The sequence below is a fragment of the Tamandua tetradactyla genome, chromosome 7, assembly GCF_023851605.1.
Source record: "Tamandua tetradactyla isolate mTamTet1 chromosome 7, mTamTet1.pri, whole genome shotgun sequence".
Classification (NCBI taxonomy): Eukaryota; Metazoa; Chordata; class Mammalia; order Pilosa; family Myrmecophagidae; genus Tamandua; species Tamandua tetradactyla.
Genome location: NC_135333.1, coordinates 132,900,221 through 132,924,786, shown reverse-complemented (window position 1 = coordinate 132,924,786; position 24,566 = coordinate 132,900,221). Strand labels below are relative to the sequence as shown.

Here is a 24,566-nt window from a genome sequence, read left to right as displayed (position 1 = left end):
GAGGAAGAAATGAGATCTGGATTTATTCAGTCATCAGATTGCTTGTTTAAGCATTAATATTACTCATTTAAGCATGCTTATTCTTTTTGTCTGGGTTATAAATGCTGGACCATTTTTTCCTTCTTGTTTATTTTCGTGAATTTCTTCTTACCCTTCACATGCAATGTAAGAGATGTTTTAAGTCACTTACTCAGTACCCTGCTAATCTACACTTACTAGTATGCTGTAAGAACAGTAGATTTTATGAGAATTAAATGAGCTGAAGTATAGTAAACACTCAACAAATATTATCTGTAAATTTTTAAACCTTATGGCTTTTGTGTGTTTTGTATCAATAAGCTGCCTGAAATTTTCTTTGGGACAAAGAAAAAAACCTCTATTTTATTTATTATTTTTTAAGTGTTCCTCCCCTGACATCGAGGTCAGATTCATGATATGTGAAACTAAAAGAGGTTTGGAGTTATGGTTTTATGAAGAACCTTTGATTCTCAACTCAGAGGTTCCTGCAATTATTGTGCTTATTAGATTAAGTATACACAATAAATCCAAAATGTCAAAGATATCAAAGAAATACTGTATTTTCTCCGTTCTTACCAGTAGTTAATGCAGTTCTCTGTTTCTTTTCTCCACATCTTCTCAAAGAACAGAGCCAGAGCCTTCCCATTTTGCTATTGTCCTATTTTGCTGTTTAAATGATGTCTTCTTCTGTTCTGGAAAGAACAACCTTAATATTCAGCCAAGTCACTTGGAAGCAGTTAAATGTCCTCTAGCATTCTTTCTCTAGATAATATTTGGGTGTCTTTTATACTTGTCTATGAAAAGAAAATTTACTGCATGACAAACCAGGCCAGCAAAAATTTTCAGCAATTTAATTTGGAAGTAAATTATTCTCCTGAATAGACCCATTCTTTGCTTAAATACAGGGCAGTCCTTTAATGTGTTTCCCAAATAAGCACTTTACTTGCCTCCACTTGAGTTTCCACTAATGTCACTTAATGAAACAAAATGTACTTTTTCCTAATAGAGGTCTCCTGCTCTCCAATATACCACCTCCCTATTACAGTTCATGCTCTGAGTTCTTTTATCTAAATAGTAAATCTACCATTTGTGAAACTTGTTCTCAAACTGTAAAGCTAGCTCTCTGTTCTTTCTGGCATAGAATTTAAAGTTTTATTTGCCCCCAAATAAGTGTTTTCCAATGGAGAGATTTGGGTCTAAGGATATTTATTGTATTTTAAATAAAGTAAAAACAGAGAGTCCTGTCTAGAAGTTAGAATGTGACACTCTAAATCTATCTTTCGTTTCATCATCCATTTCCTATAACTTTGGAGGAAATATTTAAACCCATTTTAGCATTTGCGCTATTTATTGGTTGTACTTTATTTTGAACATGAACATTATGTCTTTATCACAGACCCTTTTAATATTGTAGTTGAGAACCAGTTAAGCATGAAAACCCTAGAGTGAGAGAATGCAACACAAATTTCTTATTTCATAGCTGTTTGATAGATGAAATATTTTTTCTACTAGAGACTTAGTAGGAAAATGAAAACTTTTACAATATAAAGTTTTATGGCTTGTTGTCATATTGCAGTAGTGGTTTTGCATTTTTAGATCCTTCTCTTCATAATTAAATTGAGACCTTAACTATAAACCTTTCAAAGTGAATGAGACCAAAAATAAAAATTAAAAGTGAAATCATTAAATTTTGGACTTTAACATCTTCTTTTGCCAGTGGGTTGTTGTTTTCATTATCCCTTACTTATTATAGCTCTCCAAATTCTGATTAAAAGACTCACTCCAGATTTGAAAACAATTAAAGAATGACCCAAGAAGCTGAGAAGGATTTTGTAAGGGCTGTTTGAAGATTGTTTTAACAGCATTTGTTATCTTAAGAGCCTTTTTTCTCAATCTTTTTAGGAGACAGCAGCCAATTAATATCATTTAAGCAAAAAGGCCACATTTCGTGAATATTTTGGATGTGTTTCTAATATTTTTTAAGGACTCACATCTCTGAAGCACTGGATCTAATTCTAATGCTTCTAAAACACAGGACAGTAATTGATTTATGCCTACATAGTATCTTAAACATCATACGCTCCAGAGTTCCTGTAGTGAAAAATGTCACTCCCCCGTCAGACATGTGGTGAGCTAAGTGCCTTCTCACTTTCCGAGGTTTCCATGGAACTAATTGTCAATGCCTTTTGTTGTAGGCAGAATACTTCTATGAATTCCTGTCTTTGCGCTCTCTGGATAAAGGCATCATGGCAGATCCAACCGTCAATGTCCCTCTGCTGGGAACAGTGCCTCACAAGGCATCAGGTGGGTGAGGTCTCCACTTTGCAGAAAGGTTTACATGTAACATGTAGTGGTTGTAGGGATAATATTTAAGATCCAGAAATCACCCATCAGAGGGATTATAGAAAGCGTCCTGAATAGGTCAGTTGATTTTAGGGTAGCCCAGTTGGTACTTCCGTATGTTTTTTTGGGCAAAGGATTATGATGGGAATGAAGAATTGACAGTTTTATAATTTCCCAAAGACTCAAGTTAGCCCAAACCCACACCCAGTAAATAAATGATTCCAGATTTTTTTTAAAAGTTAGGTGAGATATATCCAACCAGTAAGCACAAATTAATGTAGTGCACACAAACGTGGCAAATATACAAAGTAAATGATTGCAGAGAGAGAAGGAAAAGCCAAGAAAAAACTTCACCAAAATAAATACTCTATCAAATAAGGAATATGAGGGAGAGAAAGGTATGGAAAAGTGATAGATAGAGGCTCACCCTTTCAGATCTAATCATCCTTCTTTGCTGAGAAAAAAATAGTATTTAATATTTGTTTAGAGCTTTTAATCTTACAAAGTCCTTGCTCATGCATTATCTAATCTGAGTACAGTCCATTTTACACAATAGAAAATTAATTTTACTACCTGGAGGTTTAACTGACTTGCCCAAAGCCACATTAATAGATGATAGAGTCAAAACTAGAGCCCAGGTTTTCTGACTTTAGAAAAATACACAGAGATTGCCCATGTTAATATATTCATATATTTCCTTCCAGCCTTTTTTCTATAAACATATTTACATAATTGGGATAAAATTGTATATTTGGTTTTGCATCATGTTTTTTTTCTTGTAACATTTTAACATCAGCATTTCCCCATGTTAATGTATGTTTTTCCCAGAGTTGTTTTTAATAACCTACTGAATATAACATAATTAATTGACCCATTCTCCATTATTTTTAGAGTTTGTGTATTATGAATAACACACACTAAACATCATTTTTAAACTAATAGGTAGTAACCTCCATAAAGGCAGGAGCTATTTTTGTCTTATTCACCATGGCCTCTAACACTGGGCCCAACCAGACAGGTACTTAGAAAATACTTCTTGGATTAGTATGTATTCCAAAATCTTTGTATTCATTGCATTATGTTAAGATAGATTCTTAGAAGTGGAATTATTGTGTCAAAGGATATACACTATGAACTTTTTAAAGGCTTCTAGGACATATAGCCAAAATGCCAAATTACTTTCCATAAAGGTTGTGCCAGTTTGTCCTTGATCAGCAGCGTGGAGGAGTCAGCCTGGCTTACTGTAACTTCATCAACATAGGATATTAATCATGTTAACTGCCATGCTAATTTAAAAAGTGAAAAGTGTTTTCTCAGTGTCCTTTAATTAGATTTTTTTTTATTGAGGCAGGACATTTTTTTAAATGTCTATTAGTTAGTGTAAAATGTCTGTCTTGTGCTCATTTTTATATTGAGACAATAGTGTCCTTCTCACTGATTTGCAAAGCTCTCTGTACATTAAGTACATTTACCTTTTATTGCAAACTTTTGCAATCCATTGCTTTCACATTAATTTATTTTGGACATGAAGAAATTTCAAAATGTTTATGGTCAAAATTGTCTTTGCCTGTGTGGGTTTTTTCCATTGCTTTTATGTTTGGAAATTACTTCCTATTCCAGGGAGCAATTAAGTGATAACTTACATATGTTTCTAGTATTTTATTAAAAATTATCTTGGCAATAATATAAGGGTGGGACTCCACCCTGAAATTTTTTTCCATCATCAATTTTTCTGGCTGAGAGGTTGAATTAGTTCTCCTTTCTCATTGATTCAAGATATGCCCTTTATTTCTCATTAAGTTCTTCTACACATAGGGCATTTTTTAGAGCTTAGTGTTTATTCTACTATTTTAATATTTATTTTTATGATTTTTTTAAAAAAAGAATTGGTGTTATAACCCTGTCCCTAAACTCTGTCCTTCTCCTCTCTTCCTCTTCCTCCCCTCATCCCATTTATTTTGGGGGGCTTATTCTTTTAGAAGAATGTTAAGTATCTTTTTCTGATGTCAAATGACAATCCTATTAGGAGCTCATTTAAAACTATAAAATGATCAGGAAATCTAGCACCTTTACAAAGACAGTTTTCAGGTTGTGGTTATGTACCACTTCCAATGGATCTGTGGTGCCCTTTCCCAACACTGTAAGCACTGGGGGCTATATAAGCACAGAACTTCTCTAACTTCCTGGCATGGACGTTCATGTGAGTGTAGATAGGCGGAGTGTAAATTTTGGTTGCTCTTGGATCATTCCAGTGCTGCAGGTGTGACCAATGGCCATTCGGGAAGGTTGGCTTTTGAGCCAGATGGGATGGGAATTCTTGGACACTCCCACAAAGGAATGAGGCCTTGGGTTCTGGTGATCCATCAGCCTGAAATTGTGGTCCCACATAAGTCTCGAGTATCTCCGTTCTACTCAGATGGTATCCCTAGGGCTTTACCCCATCAAGGAGATAACAAGAAAGACACTCAGGTCACCAGGTCTTGAGTTATGGCCATAACTCAACTTCGTGCCATTTCACGTGATATTGTTTTAAAAAAACAAAACAAAACAATTTACTTCACAAAGTGCACAATCAGTGGCTCTCATAAATACAAAGTTGCAGGTTCATCACCACAGTCAATTTGGGAACATTTTCATTGCTCCAAAAAGGAAAATCCCATACCCCTTCTATGCCCTATTATTGACATTTAGCATTGGTATGGTACCTTTGTTATAGATGGTGAAAGATTATTACAACATTACTGTTAACTATAGTTCATAGTTTACATTTGTTGTAATTTTGTAATTTTTCCATATCCTGCCCCCCCCATTATTAACACCTTGCATTAGTGATATACATTTGTTCTAGTTCATGGAGGAACATTCTTAAATTTGTACTGTGAACCACAGTCATCTTTTGCAACAGGATTCCCTATGTTATACAGTCTCATGTCTTATCCTCTAGCTCTCCTGCCAGTAACATACATGACCCTAAACGTCCCCTTTCAATCACAATTACACCTATAATTCATCACTGTTAATTACACTCACAATAATGTGCTACAGTGTTCCTTTTCTGTGGAAGATAACATCCTATAAAAATGTTCTTGCTCATATTTTTGGCTCTTTTTTAGAAGTTGTGACGAATAAATACATGATCTATTTCCATTTTACAGTTCTGAATTTTTCCCTTTGTCTTTCCTCTGATTACCAGAGGAATACATCCTAATTGTAACCCATTTAAATATACTTATTAAATTAATTACACATTAGATCTGCTTGGCCACCAACGAATCTTGGATCTTTGGGTATCTAATTTAATGATTGTATTCTAGGTTTTTATTCACTTTATGTGTCTAGAACAGAAAACTTCACTGAACTGCTTCTCAGAATATTGAAACTAAGATTTTGAACATATGTTGTGAGAATATTTTAATAGATGATGTTTAGATAAAGCTGTTTCCTGACATTTTAGAATCTGAATAAACAATGAAATTAAGAGGAAAAAGTGGATGATGCTTTGAGCAAGGTGAGATTAAAAAAGAACAAGCTTTCTTCTGAGATGAGGTGACATGTGTTTACATACACACAAACACACATAGACACACTTATGTAAGACTCCACCCCACCCCCATACACTTCACTTTTTGGAGGCAGATGTAGAATTTGTTTGCAGAGATGCAGGTGCAAGAAATTTATAGGGATGTTAGCCCATTGCGGGGCAGTTATTCATTAGCCTCATTAGCCCAGTCCCCACAGTAGGAGCACGTGAAGGTACCTCAAATTATTAAAAAGTAACCAAATCAGTGTGCCTGTGCTCCTAAGCATCTAGGTAGCTTTCATCATTCTGCTGGGATATTTTATACCCTCAAGCAGCTAAGCCATTCTTTTATCTCACAAACTCCTATACACCTGAACATTGCATGAGTAAAAGAAAGAAAAAACACTCTTGATCTTTAACAGTTATGGAGTGCCTGCCTTCTGGCATCTGAAGAGAACAAAAACAGGAAATACGAACTGCAGGGTGGTTTCAGTAAAATTATTTAGTTGTATAACAAAGAACAGTTTTCCATCAAGTGGAAGCTTTGCCTCTTTGAATACTCTCTCGCTGTCATGCAATGAAAACCGACGGAGTAATGGTATTTCTTAACTAAGACTTTGAGGAATCCAATGTCTAGAAATTTTAAAATAGGTGCTGAGGCTGGAGGGACCATTTTCTTCTTCTTAGCAGAATGTGTGAAACCCAGAGTAGGTGCTCAGTAAATTAAGAGAGAATGAATAGCTGTCAATGCCATTGGAAGCATAGATGAATATTTGTGTTGGATGGTTTATGATCATGTAGCAATTTATAATTATTGGTGTGGAGAATGAGTTCTCACCTGTCTTTCTCACCTTTGCCCTGGTTGTAAGGACATTACCTCGCATGACCCAAGGCTGAGGCTGTGTGAGTATCTTGTTCATCTCACTGTGAAAGAGATATTCAATCAGAATAAGCGGGCTGTTTATTTCTACATAAGAGTTCATTTATGTGCAGTCATTTATCCATGAGTGTACTTGAACACCATGTGTTCAATCTGCTTTAGTTTTTCTGAGTTGTTTTATTCCACCTCTGTTTAGATTGTACAACCTAGACAGCACTGGAATCAAAACATCTGGTCTAATTTCATCTAACCTTTGGAGAATGTGGCTTTCTACTCACATGCTTTTTTCTTCGCAAAAGCACAAGGCTTTTATTTCTATTATTCCTTGAAGTAGAAAAGCCTATGATTTTTCTGCCGCCGATGTCTCTTTCTTTGTGCTTGTGTATTTCCGGGTGCATGTTTCTAATTTTGGGGGTGTTTTCCATGTTGCTGGCCATCTCAGATGAATGTTTCTCTTTCTGTATATGTGTCCCCGTGTGTGTGTGTGTGTGTGTGTGTGTGCATGTGCAAGTGTGTGTGAGTGTCTCCCACAATGTATATCGCTATGTCTGTCAAATTAATGACAGTGCCTCATTTGCAGCAGACACCCTGCTAAGTGCTGAGGATACGGAAGTTAATAAGATGGGGTCCTTGCCTTTGAAAATCCTTAGCAAAGGATGCAAAACCATGATTATATCATGATAATACTATGAAATCATGCACAGAAGTGTTTGTGAAATATATAGTGAAATGATTTGGGCAGCAGGTCTTAGGGAAGGCTACATAGAGCAAGTGCCATTTAATTTTGGTCTTGAAGAGTGAGTGGGAGCAAACTGTATGACAAAGAGGAGAAAGGGCATGCCAGGTATTAGAGTGGGTGTGGGAAGTTGGGGCACTGTGGACGTGCACTGCATGTTTGGGAAATTGTGAGAAATCTAGTTTGGGCAGAGCCCAGGATTTCACAAAGATTCATTACTAGGCATGAGGTCGAGGTCAGGGTTTTTTGTCAAGGTCAAAGAGTTTTGAAAACTTCAAAAAGGTGTGAAATTATAATTCTTGTTACTGAAATGTCTTAAGGATAAATTTTAGGTATGCATTAAAGGAGGACAAGAAGAGTTTGCACAAGAGGAAATCAAATTTCCATTTAATGTATTAAAATTGAAAATTGGGCAGATGTAACTAATGCAATTTACACATCCTTCATTAATTTCTACTTTTACATGAAAAAATAATTCATTACAATTTATAAATACCTCCTTACTTCTAAACGTTTATTTGCTATTTCTTTTCAAATCACTCCATATTAGGGTTCAGATCATAACAGGACTTAAATGCCTTCTATTTCAAAACAGATGGATACATGTAGGTAAAACTTTTCTACCTGGGATAAAGGGATTTTAATGTCATCATTTTTAACCTCAAACTGAATTTGTCAGTTTATATTTATTCTACATAAATAAAATAGGCAAGGGGGTGCAAAGGTAGTTCAGTGGTAGAATTCTCGCCTGCCAAGTGGGAGACCCAGGTTCAATTCCCGGTCCATGCACTTCCTAAAAAACAAACAAACAAGCAAAAATTCAACTAAGGGTGCTGCAATAACAGAATACTCATATGGAAAAATAATGAAATGTGACTCTGTCATACAGCATACAAAAATAAAATAAAATAAAATAGGCAAGATTTTAAACCAAGAGTTTTAGATCTTTAAAAGATGAAGGCAAATATTGCATATTAACAGTAATCGTGACTTAAGTGTTGATTGGTAAAATAATTCTTAGTGGTGTATACTTTTTTCTATTGGTTTACTAATTGGGGATACTACCTTTTTAGTTACCTGCCAAGATTGCTTGCAATTTTCCTATTTAAAAATGTAAAAAATGTTTCTTTCCTTTTATCTCCTGTATTTAGTACAATTTGGTATAACTATGTTGTATGTGTGACTGCTTGGAAAAATTTTTTACATGATTTACAGATTTGAAGAATATGACATAAATTTCTGTGAACTTTCAAATAAAAGGAATTTTTAAATTTTCTAAAATTTATTTTTGTGATTTTATTAGTCTTCTGGTCAGATGAGGAAACTGAGGCCCAGAAATGTTAACTAAGTTACCCAAAGTCAAGTGAAGTTCACTAGCTGATCCTTGTTCTAAGCATTATGAAATATTCCCAGATATATGTCCCTGTTTTGAACTTAAAATATGGGCAGGTGGAGATATATAGATTACAAAAGTCAGTATCCAAAGAACTCAGTCCTTGCAGATCCAAAGCAAATATAACTACTTTTAATTCTAATTTAAATTTGTGGCTTTTAAAATTACATTGCACTTTTTACTTTATTTTTTCTAGATATTGAAATGGTTCGTATACTTCACTATCATAAATTTTCTCCAAAGTAAATTACTAAAATATAGGCTCCCTTGGGCAGATGCTTTCATTTGTTTCCTTCATTAAATTATCCTCAGTGCTTAGAACGTGACTGGAAAGTGGTAAGCATTAATAAATATTTACTGAATAAATGAATTCTTTTGGTTCAAATTAGTATGTAGCCATTTGAGGTGAAAGGTTCACTTTGAAATTTGTATGTAGAAAATGACTCGACATGTTTTTCTCGTTGAAGTCTCTACCGGATTTTGTATCATCACAGGTTATGAATATCTCTGAGCAGGGCTTTACCTTTTTTTTTTTTTTTTTAACTTTTTTTATTGTATAATATAACATATATACAGAGCAAAGAAGGAAAAAAGCAGTAGTTTTCAAAGCACTCTTCAACAAATAGTTACAGGACAGGTCCCAGAGTTTGTCACTGGCTACCATACCATCATCTCAGATTTTTTCCTTCTAGCTGCTCCAGAACATTGGAGGCAAGAATTAATAAATATTTTTTTATTATTACAATCTACTTTTTTCTTTTTTGTGAAAAATAACCTATATACAAAAAAGCAATAAATTTCAGAGCACAGCACAGCAATTAGTTGTAGAACAGATTTCAAAGTTGGGTATAAGTTATAATTCCACAATATTAGGTTTTTACTTCTAGCTGCTCCAAGATACTGGAGACTAAAAGAAATATCAATATAATGACTCAGCATTCATACTCATTTGTTAAACCCTACCTTCTCAATACAACTCCACCATCACCTTTGATCATTCCCCTATTCTTTAGTGGTATTTGGGCTATACCCATTCTCACTTTTTCATGTTGGAAGGGCCTGTCATTAATATAGGGTAGGGAGAGGGAACTAGCTGATGTTCTGGAGAGGCTGGCCCTTCTAAGTTTCAGGACTTATCTGGTCCAGGGATCCATCTGGGGATTGTAGGTTTCTGGAAAGTTACTCTGGTGCATGGAACCTTTGTAGAATCTTATATAATGCCCTAAGTGTTCTTTAGGATTGGCTGGAATGATTTTGGTTGGGGTTTGGCAAGTTATGAAAGGTAGCAGTGTCTAACTGAAGCTTGCGTAAAAGTGACCTCCAGAGTAGCCTCTCAACTCTATTTGAACTTTCTCGGCTACTGATACACTTCTTTTCTCCCTTTTGGTCAGGATGGCATTGTTGATCCTACAGTGGCAGGGCCAGCCAGACTCATCCTTAGGGTCATCTCCCATACTACCAGGGAGACTTTCACACCTGAATGTCATGTTCCACTTTGGGGGGGAGGAGCGTGACTTTATTTTCATTGGCTTAGAGGTCATGTTTCAAATCACCCACTTTTATGTGAGCGTGCAGCAATACACAGAACTCTCTAAAGGACCTCCTGACAACTGGAACATGTCCACATATAATCATAATTTAACTATACAGTCTGCTTTGGCACAGTTGAAAATATGTAGGGATTAATAATTGCTCTTAACCTGAATTTCCTGCATGTGTAGTGAGACATTTTTTGATATATAACATTCAAAATATGTTTTGAAGTTTGACAATACAGTTAAACAGAAATGTAGGGGTGTTGACTTGTAAGCATCTTTTGTTCCATACCAAGTATCTGAAACCTAAAATAAAGCTGAAGTGCTTTAAAAAAAAATAAGGTGGATGCAAAATGGAGACTGAATAAGTTCTAGGAAAAATACGCACTTAGCAAATAATAAAGTTTAGATATTGGCATGTAGTGAGGAAGGTTCTAAAAGTTCTATGTTTAAGCGTCCTTTCATGTTCACCCATCTTTTTATGACTTAGGACAATCATTGGTCTATCCGTCCATGCAAAAGATTCATTAGAACAACATGTAAAATTTTATAACTGATCAAAGTATAAATGCATTGGAAGAGCTAACTATTTAAACAAATTATGTGTCAACTCCTTTGCTTTCTTCTGAAATGGAATTCTGTGTTAATAGACTTCTTGTTTTGTGAACTGAATTTTTCATATATACGGTTTCCTCAAATCCAGGCTTCCAATAGGACAAGTTCACTTTGGAACTTCAAACACAGTTTTTATTCTCCCTCTCTTTTTTTCTGTTAAAATACCCTTTTCAACATCTAATCAATTATTTTCCCTACTCGATTCAGGGAAAGTGGAAATCCATGGTATTTTGGCAATGTCGCAGTAATGAAAACTGACGACGCCAGGCCTTGAGAGGGATTTTTGGTTGCCAAGCACATTACGAAGATTGTTTGGCCAACTTGTATGCAGTGCCTTATGGAAAAGTGCACACCAGTTTCCAGCTCATTTCTTTTTATAAACCTAGAAGAAAGGCTTATGAAAACCTTAAAGGGAAAGGATTTGTCTTGGCTTAATGATTTTCTGAAACCTTGCAGTAACTATAACTTGCCATACAGAAACAAAATGTAACCAACTGTCACACATATCTGTTAGCACTATTTCTTCTTACTTATGAGGAGGAACTCAAGTCTAGTGGATCAGCTAGATCAATCTTCCCCACTACATATGTTATGGCATCCAGTGGATCTTGGCAGCTTATATAACCAGTTCCTCAGCCAATAGTCACATCTGGTTTGCCCCATTTTCACCCAGTGACTTGTGGATATGTCATACTGGGTGGCCTCCTTACCCACCCTGTACAGCAACGTCCATAGTTCCTACTCTCTGCTTGGTGACTTCATTGTCAGCACTTACACACCAAGTGTCTATTAGCCATGCAAGAAAGAAGTGGCTCGTCTTTAAGAAACCAAATCATTAGATATGAGCCTATCCGTGAGATTATTTCATCACACAAAATGCTCTTTTAGATCTCTAAGACATATACACTTCTTCATTTTAACAAATAGCCTGAGTAAATATTAACTTAACTCAGTCCAATGATTGGAGTTCAGTGTGAATTAAGTGTGAATTGTGGAAAATTTTCATAGAAGATAATCTGTCACTTTGAAGCACACAAGGCAAAAGAAACTTACTGATAGGGTATTGCTCACAGAACTTTAAGGGATTATGAAATGTTGATTCTTAGCTCTTTTTTGGATTGTATGAAGCTTTTGAAAGTGCTCACAAAGTTTCTCCCCCAAATCAATCAATCCATGCTACCTATTTGCACCTTTAACTTTCAGAGAAAAGGTGACTTTTTAAAAATAGTACAATCCCAGACTATGGGTAAAATATTCCCAATTCCGTATTAGCGGGGTATAGATAAATGAGACTTATTTATTCTTTTTCCACCCCGCGTGATAGTCAAGGTCTGTAGAGAATTCCCAATCAAAATAGAGCACCTGCTCCAGTATAAATTTTTCTTAAAATATCAAATAATGAAATGTAAACCAACTTTTGCTTTATACTTTGCCTCTCTCCCCTGTAAAACTGAATCAAGATTCCTATAAAACTGGAATCAAATTGGTAAGCTATTTCTCTATACTTTCTTTTTCTTTTAGTTGTTCAAGTGGGCTTCCCATGTCTTGGAAAACAAGATGGAGTGGCAGCGTTTGAAGTGAACATAATTGTAATGAATTCTGAAGGCAACACTATCCTCCAGACACCTCAAAATGCTATCTTCTTTAAAACCTGTCAACAAGGTAATCATGGTTGCTGATCCAAGCAAAGGCTATTTAGGCTTCCAGTTGTGATTTGGGCAAAGATGAACTTGGATGCCCTGCATATCATATATTGGTGTTATTTTTAGGCTAGCCCAGGCAGCTAGAGTCACCCATGTTTTCTCTATGAAATTTTTTTTTAAGTTACTTGAAATCTAACCAATCTAACCAATTAAGAGGAATCATATTCTCTTGCCCTTCTCATTTATAGCATCTTAGATAACATTTTCCTAGAATAGTTCCTGGCACATAATAAGAGCTCAGTTTTGAATGTATTATTCTGTGCTTTCTATCAGCACTCACTAAACGAAATGCTTTTGTTTCCCATCAAATCCATGACTCTTTCTGACTTGATGATAGTTAACATCATTGAGCACTAGCTTTGGGCTAGTCACCGTCAGTACTCTTTACATGCATTATCTCATTTAATCTTCCCAGCAATTCTGAGAGTTATATACTATTATTAACAACTCTAGTTTACAAATGAGGTGAAATCAATTATCCAAGGTCACACAGTTAGTAAGCAGGGAAGCTGAGATTTGAACCAGGTCAGTCTGACTCCAAAAGATTAGCTCTTAGCCACTAGTGTATATTGGTTCCCATCACCCAAGAAAAAAAATTATAAGGGTTTCGAGTTTCTCTTTGGTGTGAGTCCTAACTCATTAACACAAATATTGCTCTTTTGACAAGGAGCTAAAATTTAAATCTCTAGCTGATAAAACATGAATAGAATCAATCCTTTCTCCTTCCCCACATCCTCTCTAAAAAGATAGAAATAAGACTGTATTTAGAGTTAGATTAGATTTAGAATTAGAATCTTTGGAAATCCCAGAAGATTAAAACTTTTATGGTTGCATTATGCCTTCCATGATGAAAATCATATGGTGGTGACTAAAAGGAGTCCTGTTACCGGTCACTTGTTGTTTGCATGAGCACTATTGTTGACAAATGTTGAGAGTAGACTCAAACAGATGTACAGGCCAAACTCAGGTACCTCGAGGCTGAATTGAGTAAAGTTTGGTTTACTTAAAGTATACAGAAGGCAGTCAATTCAATCAAGAAGCCTAATAGAGAGATCAGCAATATTCTCCAGGACAGGTAAAGATACAAGTTTTCAGATCCAAAGATCCTTATTAGCGGACACAAAATAGTGACAGATGATAAAATCTGAGTGAGTAAGGATCATATCAGCATCACCTTCTAGGCCCAGCCTTATACACATGCAGTTGGAACAGTTCTGTACACAGTCTGGATATTGCTGGGAACCACACCACTTTATTAGGTACACTCCACCTATCTCAGTCATATAAACATGTCTTATATCTATACGGTAGATTACAGCACATATACTTAGGCACGAAGGCAGTTTTCATTTATGACCTTCAGCCTCTCCACAAATCCTGGTCCAGATACACTTCTGATCTAAGTGCCATAGGAGCTGTTACCCAGACCCTGTGGGAGGTATAGGCACAGATCCTTAGACCAGATATATAAATATAAGTCCCATCCTGCAGCATTCTTTTGTATAAAATCCATATTTGATGGGAAAAAAATAGGAAGAGGTCAGTGTCAGACCTCTAAAACAATCTCTGAACTTGCATCTCTATAACAAGAATTACAAATACCACCAAGTGTAGTGAGTATATAAAGGCAGTCATACAGAGTGTTGGATTCTAACTTCTAAAGCTGAGTTGGCAGCCAGTGCTTTGCTCATATTTCCCACAATCCTGGGGAAGACAACAAAAAGCCCTTTTCACAGCTTCGCTAAACAAGGGGAAGTCAAAAGTGGAAGGTCTAAATTCTAGAGACAAGTCTAATAAGCATTGCTCCTGAACCTTAATACACCCCATAGTATAGATGGGATTAGCTTTTCTACAAGTTTTAGAAATCCCTATCATACAAAGAAAAAATATACTGATGGAAGTTAGTAGGGTGGGCCACAGTGACTCAGCAGGCCAAGTTCTTGCCTGCCATGCCAGAGACCTGGCTTCAGCTCCTGGTGCCTGCCCATATTAAAAAAAAAAAAAAAAGTTAGTTAGTTTCCTAACCAGAAAGTAACCAATCTAAAAGTTAAACCCTTCATTAAATATTTTTTATATGTAATATATATCCAGAATTATGCAGTTTGGTTATAGATGCTCTTTTCAATTTCATATTGGCTATAATTCACCTAATGTGAATATGTTTCCATGTTTTAAGATCTGCCTTTTCTATGAGACCTCCTCCTTAGCTCCATGAGGACATAGACTAGGTCTTTGTTCATTGCTCACCCAGAAACTAGAACTGTGCCTCGCATATGATGGCATCAATACACATTTGTTGTGAATGAATAAACAGCAGCGATCAGAGAGCTATACATGAAATAGATGAGGACTGGGATACTAGGTATGACACAGGTAGTATAAGGTAAAAGACCAGGTTTTAACACTGTGTTTCCCTCTAGAGTAGTGATGTTTAGTTTTCTGGAGTTTCTAAAAACTATAACAATATCCTCATATATAGTTTTTAATTCTACACACACACACACCAATGAATGATTTCATGGTGTCTACCTCTATTTTGGTAGTTGGGGTGGTAAAATGGTAACCATGCCAATAGGAGGGGTAGAAAACATAGGGTCTAGTGACAATACTAGGACAGATTTTCTCTGGCTTTGCTTCCACTTGCAATTTTATGAATGCTAATACCCCTTCAAAAAGTCCTCTCCCCTTCCTCTTTCCTTCCCCGACCCCAACAATATTTTGGAATCCCCAAGTATATCTCACCTACAGTCATGAATTTCCTCCCCTTTTTTAGCTCTGATTACTCATTGCACGTTTACCGGTCATTAATAGCATCTTTCACACGCAAAGGCAGCTCTCCTTGTATGCACTACCCAAAGCTTAATGCTGCTGACTTCCCTGGGGACAGGGTGCCATCAAAGTGCCACTGATTCCTATTGGGCAAAGGCTGCAGGACCTCACTGCCATGCCTCAGACGTCCATTTCAGCATGAAGGCCTGGCTCCTTTCCCATTCTGAAATACACCTCTTCAGCATAGAATTTAAGCTCCAGAGCTTAAAGATGCTTTCAGAGCTCTAAAGATGTGCTAACAGTCATCCAACCCTCTGAAAGTGAGTATTGAGGACAATATCATTCATTCTATTACAGTGTGAATTTAAAGAGATACAAAATACAAGAGGGTGCAGGCAGAATAAAACCCAATTTGCCTTCTTCCATGAGCCCCTTATTGTTGGAAGTTGGACTAAGGGTGCAAAATAATACTTCGAAGAAGACTTTTTGAAGTACAAATGGTATTGAGAGAATAAAATGAGTATTTAACACAAAAAGGTAGAAGTATCAGCATTAAATATATTGTGATGATTGGTGCATTGGTAAGAGAATGACCACTAACCTCTTCATATTACCTGTAATTTACCTAACAAATTTAACGGGTGTCCATAAAATTTATTTCTGTTTGGTAAAGCCGAATGTCCAGGAGGGTGCCGAAATGGAGGCTTTTGTAATGACAGACGTGTCTGCGAGTGTCCTGATGGATTCTATGGCCCTCACTGTGAGAAAGGTAAAGAACAGGGGGACGTCACACAGATGCTTGCGAAATGTAGTCCATGTATATTTTAAACACCTTCTCTGAAATTGTTTTTCTAGTTGTTATAAGGATTGGTGAAAAATTTTAAACCTACAGAAGGGCTATTGGACTGTATTTTAGAATTTCTAAAGATGACAGGGGTGGAGTGCGTTGGTACAATGTCTATGCTCTTTACAGTTGCTTTCAATATTATATACACTGTACTTTGGCATACTTTTATGAAGGTTTTGAGGGTTTTTCTTTCCCCATTAAAGTGGACTGAAAAAGCTAGTGTTACTTAAAAAAACTAGTGTTACCAGTGATTTGAAATGATCTTTTCTAATAAAAAGTAGCTTGATTCACAACTATTAAGTCTAAGCCTGAGTTAGGAGGGTAGTATGAGGCAACGAAAAGGATGAAAATCATTTTTATAATAAGTGCATCCATTTCAGGGAAATCTCTTTTAAGAGCATTCTATGAGAAAAAAAAACATCAACAAGAAAATGAGTATGAATCATAAGAAGCTTAAACACTAAGAACTTATTTGATCAAAGTACAGTATTTTTCATTGTCAAGAAACGACATTTTCTTATTTACATATGTTTTGGAATGGGAAGATGAAGGAGATAAGACAGAGAGAAGTATTCGCAGTAGTAAGGAGACCACATCTTATTCAAAATAATGATATGGACATAATTTAATCAGGCGTTAAATGGAACAATTCCACAATTCTCTATGAAAGCAACTGAGATGCAGGTAAAAAAAAAATAAGGGCCTAATTTAGGCCACAGAAAATAATTTTATTATAGCAAACTTGGATCTCTGAAGAGTGACCATTTTAGAGTCAACCACAAGGCTTGAGAGCATAGACCAGGTGTGTTATTGACATTTCCAAAACGGCTCCACTCCAAACGCTGTTGGCCTTAATGAGGCTTCTTTTTCCCTCTCAGCCCTTTGCACACCAAGGTGTATGAATGGCGGACTTTGTGTTACTCCCGGATTCTGCATCTGCCCCCCTGGGTTCTATGGGGTCAACTGTGATAAAGGTAACAGTTCTTTTCTTTTTATTTTAAGATATAAATTCTTTTTAACTTTAAAAAATATAAGTCTGCTTAATATATCCTCACTCCACATAACAGCTCTGTAATAGGGTGTATCACTTAGGGTAAGGCTGGCTGCTGTACTAACTGAACACCCACCCCCCAACTTAAGTGTAGCTTGACACAGTAGACATTTATTTTCACTCCCAAAACGCTTCAGTGCAGGCACACTTAGTGAGTGGGCAGATCTTCTCCACGCGATGACACAGGGGCCCGGGCACCTTCCATCTGTGGTCCTGATTAGAGCTTTTGAGCCGTCTAGATCCAGCCTACAAGCAGAGACAGCGAGGGTAGACAAGGCATTCCTATAAAAAAAAAAACCCTGACCTAGAAGTAATCCCCAGAACTTCCACACCTATTCCATGGGTCCGAATTAGCCTTACAGCTCTATCTGGATTTCTGCATGAGGAATGTCATCCCTGGCTGGAGAGCTGTCTCCTACTGAAACTTACATTATGGAAGCTAAGCATGGATTTTCGTGAGCAACTGGCTGTCTCTCTCACATGGAGTTTTGGTATACTCTAAATCAATTTTTTAGGTGAGCTTCTAAGACTGAGTAATTAAGCAACCTACTTCAAATTGCCTGGCTTAGAAGTTCACTGACCCCCAGTTCAATGCTCTGCTCAGAACACATCCCTGAGATATCTGGCTCCTCCTTCTTAGTGCTGGAGTATCATAGCCAAGCTTTTACTCTCAGAAAGTGGATCCAAACTTGGTCCTAAAATATTAATGAATGATTCATACACTTTACAAAATACTTATTTTAAGTAGAAATTTTTAAGTAGGAAAAAATTCAAAGAATATCCTGCAAATTGTATGTCAAAAATTAGATGAATAAAGCATTGCTTTTTAAAATAAATATATGCAATGGAATAAAATGGTGCATGTTATTTTTGAGAAGTGTGTATTTAGTGATAACACAGTTATAATCAATCAATATGGAAATTAGTAGCTTTTTAAAAATGAAAGAAAAGCTCAAGGAAAGAGCCCTTAGCATGAGTCAGCATGATAATTTATGATTATTATTTTATGGTATATGAAGTGCTTTCATACAGTTATCCGATTTTACCCTCAGCAACCTTTTGAGAGATGTGAAGTGTGATCATCTATTCCTAGATAAGCAAAATGAGGTTCATTGAGCTTGAGCAGCTTGACCCAAATTCACCTCTTCCACTGCACCGTGTTGCCCTCATTCAGGTCCGGGTTCTTACATGAGTGGGTGGGTCTTGGCAGGTAACGTCATCTCTCCCTGGGTCGTGCATTTCTCATCGCTAAACTAGGAATTAACCCATCAACTCTGCACCCCAACCCTGAGCTAATTGATACAATATGTGAAAGCACCTTTACCTTTTTAAAAAATAAAAATAGCTTTTTAAAACAATAGTGTTGAATTTTAAAAAATTTAATATGTATTCATAAAAATTAAGCACTAGTGCCATTTTTAAGTAATAATGAGCAAATTCCTTATTGTGAAGCTTCTTTTTGTTTATCTAAATTTGGCATCCAGTACCTCTGCTATTTCAAAATTGGGCATTTCTTGAAGCAGAATTAGACTCCTATTACCTCTAAACTATTAGGAAATAGAGCAAAACCTCCAGAATTTGGACAAAGAGCTCATGTTTTATGGGTTTAAAGAGACCATTTTGTGAGTCCTGCTTACATAGATCTTGCTTTAATTGGTGTGGTTTGCACAGTGGAGTGTCAATTGCAATGTTTTTCTTGTGTTAGGGTGTCACAGATGCTGCACAGTCATTATTAAGGGAACACATCTATTTGTATTTCGGTACATTTACATTTTGAAATACTTGGTCTTTTAAATGAAAGATTTTCCAATTGTTACAATCCAGTAACTTTTAAAAAATTATTCTGGAAAGTCTGTTGAAATTTCACTTGGTCTCACCAGAGATTGGGAACATTAAAAAAATAATGTTCAACAAAAAGATGCTTATTATCCAGGAGGGAGTATTGAGTCTCTGAAAAAATATTTAATTGCTGGGATGGATTAGACCTTAGTGCAACATATTTGAAGAAACATTAAAGAATCACTTTCATTGGCTCTTGGGATACAACTTTTGGACTTGAGTCGTTAAGCCTTTGCCTAGTACACACTGAGCCCAATTAAAAGTCACTTGGTGTCTCTGGCTCATTTTCCTATTCAAGAATCATTGCACAGCAGAAGTGTAGAGAAGCTTCATCAGGATGCTAAAATGTTACACAAGCACTGAGAGTGTAGCCAAATTATATAACCAGCTTTATCAAATTATCCAACTTTGAATAAAGATACTTTATTCATTCCGTACTACATATCAGTAAGGGAAGCTGTACATATAGCACCAGCTGGGTGGGCACTTATCCCAACATTTGTTCATCTCTTCTTATTATTCCCAGCAGAAACAGGAGCAAGTGGGAAGACAGGTCACACTAAAAAAAAAAAAACTGCTGTTCATCCCTAGCACCCCTAGCAATACTGGCAGCAAGTAGCAAGAAGGACGCCAGAGAGCTGGGTCTCCTAAATCCTATGCCCAAATGCTGCTGCTTCCTTCTGCATTGGGAGGCTTGATTTTGACAGGGCAAAAACAGTATTGCCTTGAGCTGGGAGACACTTAGGACTTAAAACATAATGACATTGGTAGAACTTTTTAGTTGGACTTTTTTTGACAGTGAAAACATACTCAAACATTTTTGGATGTCCTTTTTGATTTTCCGACTGGAAACTTACTTTAGTTTTTGCTCGTCTATAGCCAACTACAACTTCTCTTATATGGAACAAGAACAAATAGGCCATAAACCTGGAATTGCTGAAAATCCAAGCTCTAATTTTAATCTCCTTTACAGAACGAGACAAATCATCTATTTTTAGATATTTCTTCCCTTCCCCCATTTTTATTTCTCTGCCCTCCCTATTTAGAAACCCAGTGAGCAGTGAAATTCCAGAATTTGATTCCAAGAAAGAGGGAAGCAGAGGGCCTAGGATGAGTCACAAACTGTATGATTGTTACCTAAATAATCTGGTTAATTGGGCTCTCACAATAATACATCTGGCTACTTTATCCCTTTAATTCTTGCAGCCACCATGCTGCTGCCCTTGAGATCTCAGGAGGGTTCATGATCTGTCTTTTCCTAAATAAATCAGTCCTTCCAGACGTAATAAAAGTTTGTTTATTTTATGTGTAAAGATGTCTATTGCAATACTGTTTATAGAGGCAAAAAACTGAAACAATTTGAATGTTCATCCATTGGGTGAATGAACTATGCCATAACTATACTGTGAAGTCGTATATAGCTATTAAAAAGAATAAATTAAATCTACATTATGGACCTTGGAACCAATGTACATGAGCATGATATATATAGTTAAGTGGACAGAATTATAGAATAATAGGTTTAACAAATGGAAAAATAAAACCCCATATATGTTTGTAGATATGAGATATGTCTTTCTATCCCATATCAAAATATACATGTATGCATGTACATATACATGCATACTTCGATATGATCTAGAGAAAGATGTGTTATCTCAGCAGTGTAGGAATGAAGCCGAAAGAGGGGCTATTTTATTTTTCTTTATATATCTCTGAATTATTTACAATGAGAATGTATTGCTCTTTTTAAACATTTTGTATTGTGAAATATAACATATACACAAAAAGCAATTCATTTCAAAGTACATTGTAACAAGTAGTTATAGAACAGATTTCAAAATCTGTTAATTTCTGGTTTTTCCTTCTAGCTGTTCCAAGACACTGGAAACTAAACAGAAATATCAATATAATGATTCAACAGTCATACTCATTTGTTAAATCCTATTTTTCTGTTATAATTCCTCCTTCTCCTTTGATCCTTTTCCCAGTCTGTAGGAGTGTTTGGGCTATGCCCATTCTAAAGTTTTCATGTTGGAAAGGGGTGTCAACGATGTGGGATAGAGGGGTGGAACTAGTTGGTGTTCTTGGAGAGGCCGGCCCCTCTGTGTTTCAGGACTTATCTGGCCTAGGAACCATCTGGAGGTTGTAGGTTTTTAGAAAGTAATCTTAGTGCATAAAACTTTGTAGGATCTCAAATAGAGCCCTAGGTGTTCCTTTAGGTTAACAGGAATGGTACTGGCTAGGGTTTGGCAAACCATGAATGTATTGCTTTTATAAAAGCTTATTTTATTTAAAAAAATCTCTCTCTGTTCATCTTATTTTGAAAGTTGCTTTCTCCCCTGTTGGATCTTGATATTTATGGCTTTTCTTCTTTTAGCTCTTCCAAAATAAGTTTTCTCCTTTTTTGCTCTAACTTCTTCTTCCAACCTGATGTTGAAAATATATATTGTCTTGTGTTTATCACATTCTTCTCCTTTCAAAGGCATAAATATTTAAAAGGAAATTGAAAAGATACTCTATTTTCACATCCTGACTTGTTGCACTAAGACATAAACCCATAGGGGTGCGTATTATATAATGTGTGTGCCAACCTGTATGAAACTATTATGTTGTTGGAACCTACAAATGGTCAAGCAATTGGTTACAATACTTGTATCAGTAAAGCAGCTTACTTTGTTATGTAGGTAGGCAAATAGTAGATGTCTATGAGTATTATCTACATTTAAGTGAAGTTTTTGTAAATTGACTGTCTAATGCAATACTCCATGATTCATTCCTAAAGTGAACTGCTCGACCACCTGCTTTAATGGAGGGACCTGTTTCTACCCGGGAAAGTGTATTTGCCCTCCAGGACTAGAGGGAGAACAGTGTGAAATTAGTAAGTATTGTCCTTCTGCATTCTTATTTCATGGAGTCACAGTTTTTTGATTGAACGGACTGTTAGAAACTTCAGCTAAACCTTTCGCATTATCAATGAGAAGTCTGAAGGTCAGAAAGAATGAAATGCTTGTCTGAGGACTTAAGCAGTAGCTTCTTTGCACAAGATTCTGCTGTCACTTATTTCGACTAAAGGTTATGCAGAGAGTAATCTGGCTCATCTCAGATGGCTTGGAGCAGATGTTCTCTGACTCAGTATTGTCTGGGTTTGTACTATTCAGCATGCTGCATGATTTCCCCTCAGTAATTTTCATCCTGTTCTCACTATGCAGAGCCCTAGTTTCAACCATAGAAATGGTTTCTGTACCTGCGGCATAGAGGATTTTTACCCCTGCCGTGCACTGTCATATGTCCTAGATTAGATGGAGTCTAATAGCCCATTTAAGAGAAAAGAGCAAACCCATGAAAAGAGAGAATGAAAGGGAGTGTGGTGGAGGCAATGACAAAGAATGAGATTCATGAAAAAAAAATCACAGCTGTTCTGTTGAGTGAAAGGAGTCAGATGCAAATGAGTACATATTGCATGATTCAATATTTATGAGGTTGAAGAGCAGACAACCCTGATTGATGACAGTATAAATTAAAATTGTAGTTGGGGCATCAGTGAACTTTTGGGGGTGCCAGAAATGGTCTATATCTTGATGGAAGAAGTGTCACATGAGTGTCTATGTGAAAAAAAAAAAGTCAAGCTGTAAACTTAATTCTTCACTAAAATTTTAAGGGTGGATTGTAGAGGAAAACCATCATTTTGAGAATGAAGATCCCAGACTACATGTCCTGACTCTCCACCTACCAGCTATGCAACCCTCAGCAAGTCATTTAGCCCCTATTAAACTCAGAAATGAGCCAACCTTCATCCTAGGTTGGATTATGACCCAGAAGACAGCACCAGAGCCCCTAAGGTGAGGAACCCGAGGATGCCGAGGGTGCTGTGTCCCTGCCTTTCTGGATGTGTGTTTAGGGAAACTGGGACAGTGTCCTCATTTCCAGCTGTATTGCATCTGCTAAAAACCCACTACGTTTGGTACAGCCATAGTTTCTGAAGTTATAGTCAGCTCAAAATTGAATAATTCTGACTTCCTATGTAACTTTCAATCTCTAAGTTATTTGTGGGTTTTGTACTTTAATAAGTAGTACATAAAGTAACCATTTTTATGGAGTTCAGGGAAAATAACTCTGAGGCTTCCATAGAACTTTTAATTATTTGTCAGTGCGGTTTTTATTCTTACTAATTACCCTTCCCTGATAAAGGTATTGCTGAACTAGCTCCCCTCAGTTTTCTCCCATACTTTTTCTCGAACTTCGCATACCTAGCTGGTTCATGTTTATGAATCTTTATTCGTGGGCTCGTTTCTCATTATGTAAGTATGCCCTTAGTTTTATGAACTTTCCATTGGCAGGCACAATGTTTTCTATTCCTTATTTTGTTTGTTTTCTAACTGCAAAGTATGTGGGTCTTTGAAAGCTGTTGATTGACCCTATCAAAAGTTATATCTCAAATCCTTTAAGGAAATTTCCTTCTTCTAATATAGGAAGTACACTACCAGGAAAATATGGAAATAGGTCTTAAGTTGTGAAGTGCCTATATTTTTCCCACCATAGAGAAAACAGTAGAAATATGTATTTTAAAAATTGACATAATTTGCATACAACAAAATTCAACATTTTAAAGTATACAATTCAATATATTCACAGGGTTGTCCAACCATCACCACTATCTAATTCTAAAACATTTTCACCACCCCCTAAAATACTCTTTGGCCGTTAGCAGGCATTTCTCACTCACTCCTTCCCCCAGCCCCAGCAGCCACTAATCTTATTTTCTGACCCAGTGAATTTACCTATTCTGGGCATTTCATATAAATGGAATCATATAATATGTGGCCTTTTGTGTCTGGCTTCTGTCACTTAGGATACTTTCTAGATTCATGCCTGTTGTAGCATGTATCAATACTTTATTCCTTTTTACTGTCAGATAATATTTCATTGTATGGACATACAACACTTTGTTTATCCATTCATTGGTTGATGGACATTTGGGCTCTTTCTACTTTGGGGTTACTATGAATAATGCTGCAATGAACATTCATGTACAAATTTTTTTGTGAACATGTTTTCATTTCTTTTGTGTATATACTTACAAGTGGAACTGGATCAAATGGTAACTCAGTGTTTTAAGTTTTCAAGAAACTGCCAAATTTTTTTCCAAAGCAGCTGCACCATTTTATTTTTCTGCTATAAGGTTCCAATTTCTCTACATTCTCACCCACATTTCTTACTGTCTCTTTAAAATGAAATGCTGCTTTTATTTTCATTTATTCTGGCTCCTATCAGCACTGATAAATTCTCAAACTTCAGTTTGAGTTGACTGTTCAGT

At 36.3% G+C, this 24,566-nt stretch overlaps 1 protein-coding gene across 1 annotated transcript in view; it reads left to right on the top strand.

The window, feature by feature from the left end:
* The window catches only part of WIF1 (Wnt inhibitory factor 1), a 65,911-nt gene that overhangs the window by 34,053 nt on the left and 7,292 nt on the right, over window positions 1–24,566 (top strand). Inside the window, exons 3-7 of the mRNA XM_077168120.1 lie at window positions 2,214–2,322; window positions 12,562–12,702; window positions 16,186–16,281; window positions 17,238–17,333; window positions 22,035–22,130. Of these exons, the coding sequence (XP_077024235.1) occupies window positions 2,214–2,322; window positions 12,562–12,702; window positions 16,186–16,281; window positions 17,238–17,333; window positions 22,035–22,130 (538 nt within the window). The remainder of the gene's footprint in view (window positions 1–2,213; window positions 2,323–12,561; window positions 12,703–16,185; window positions 16,282–17,237; window positions 17,334–22,034; window positions 22,131–24,566) is intronic.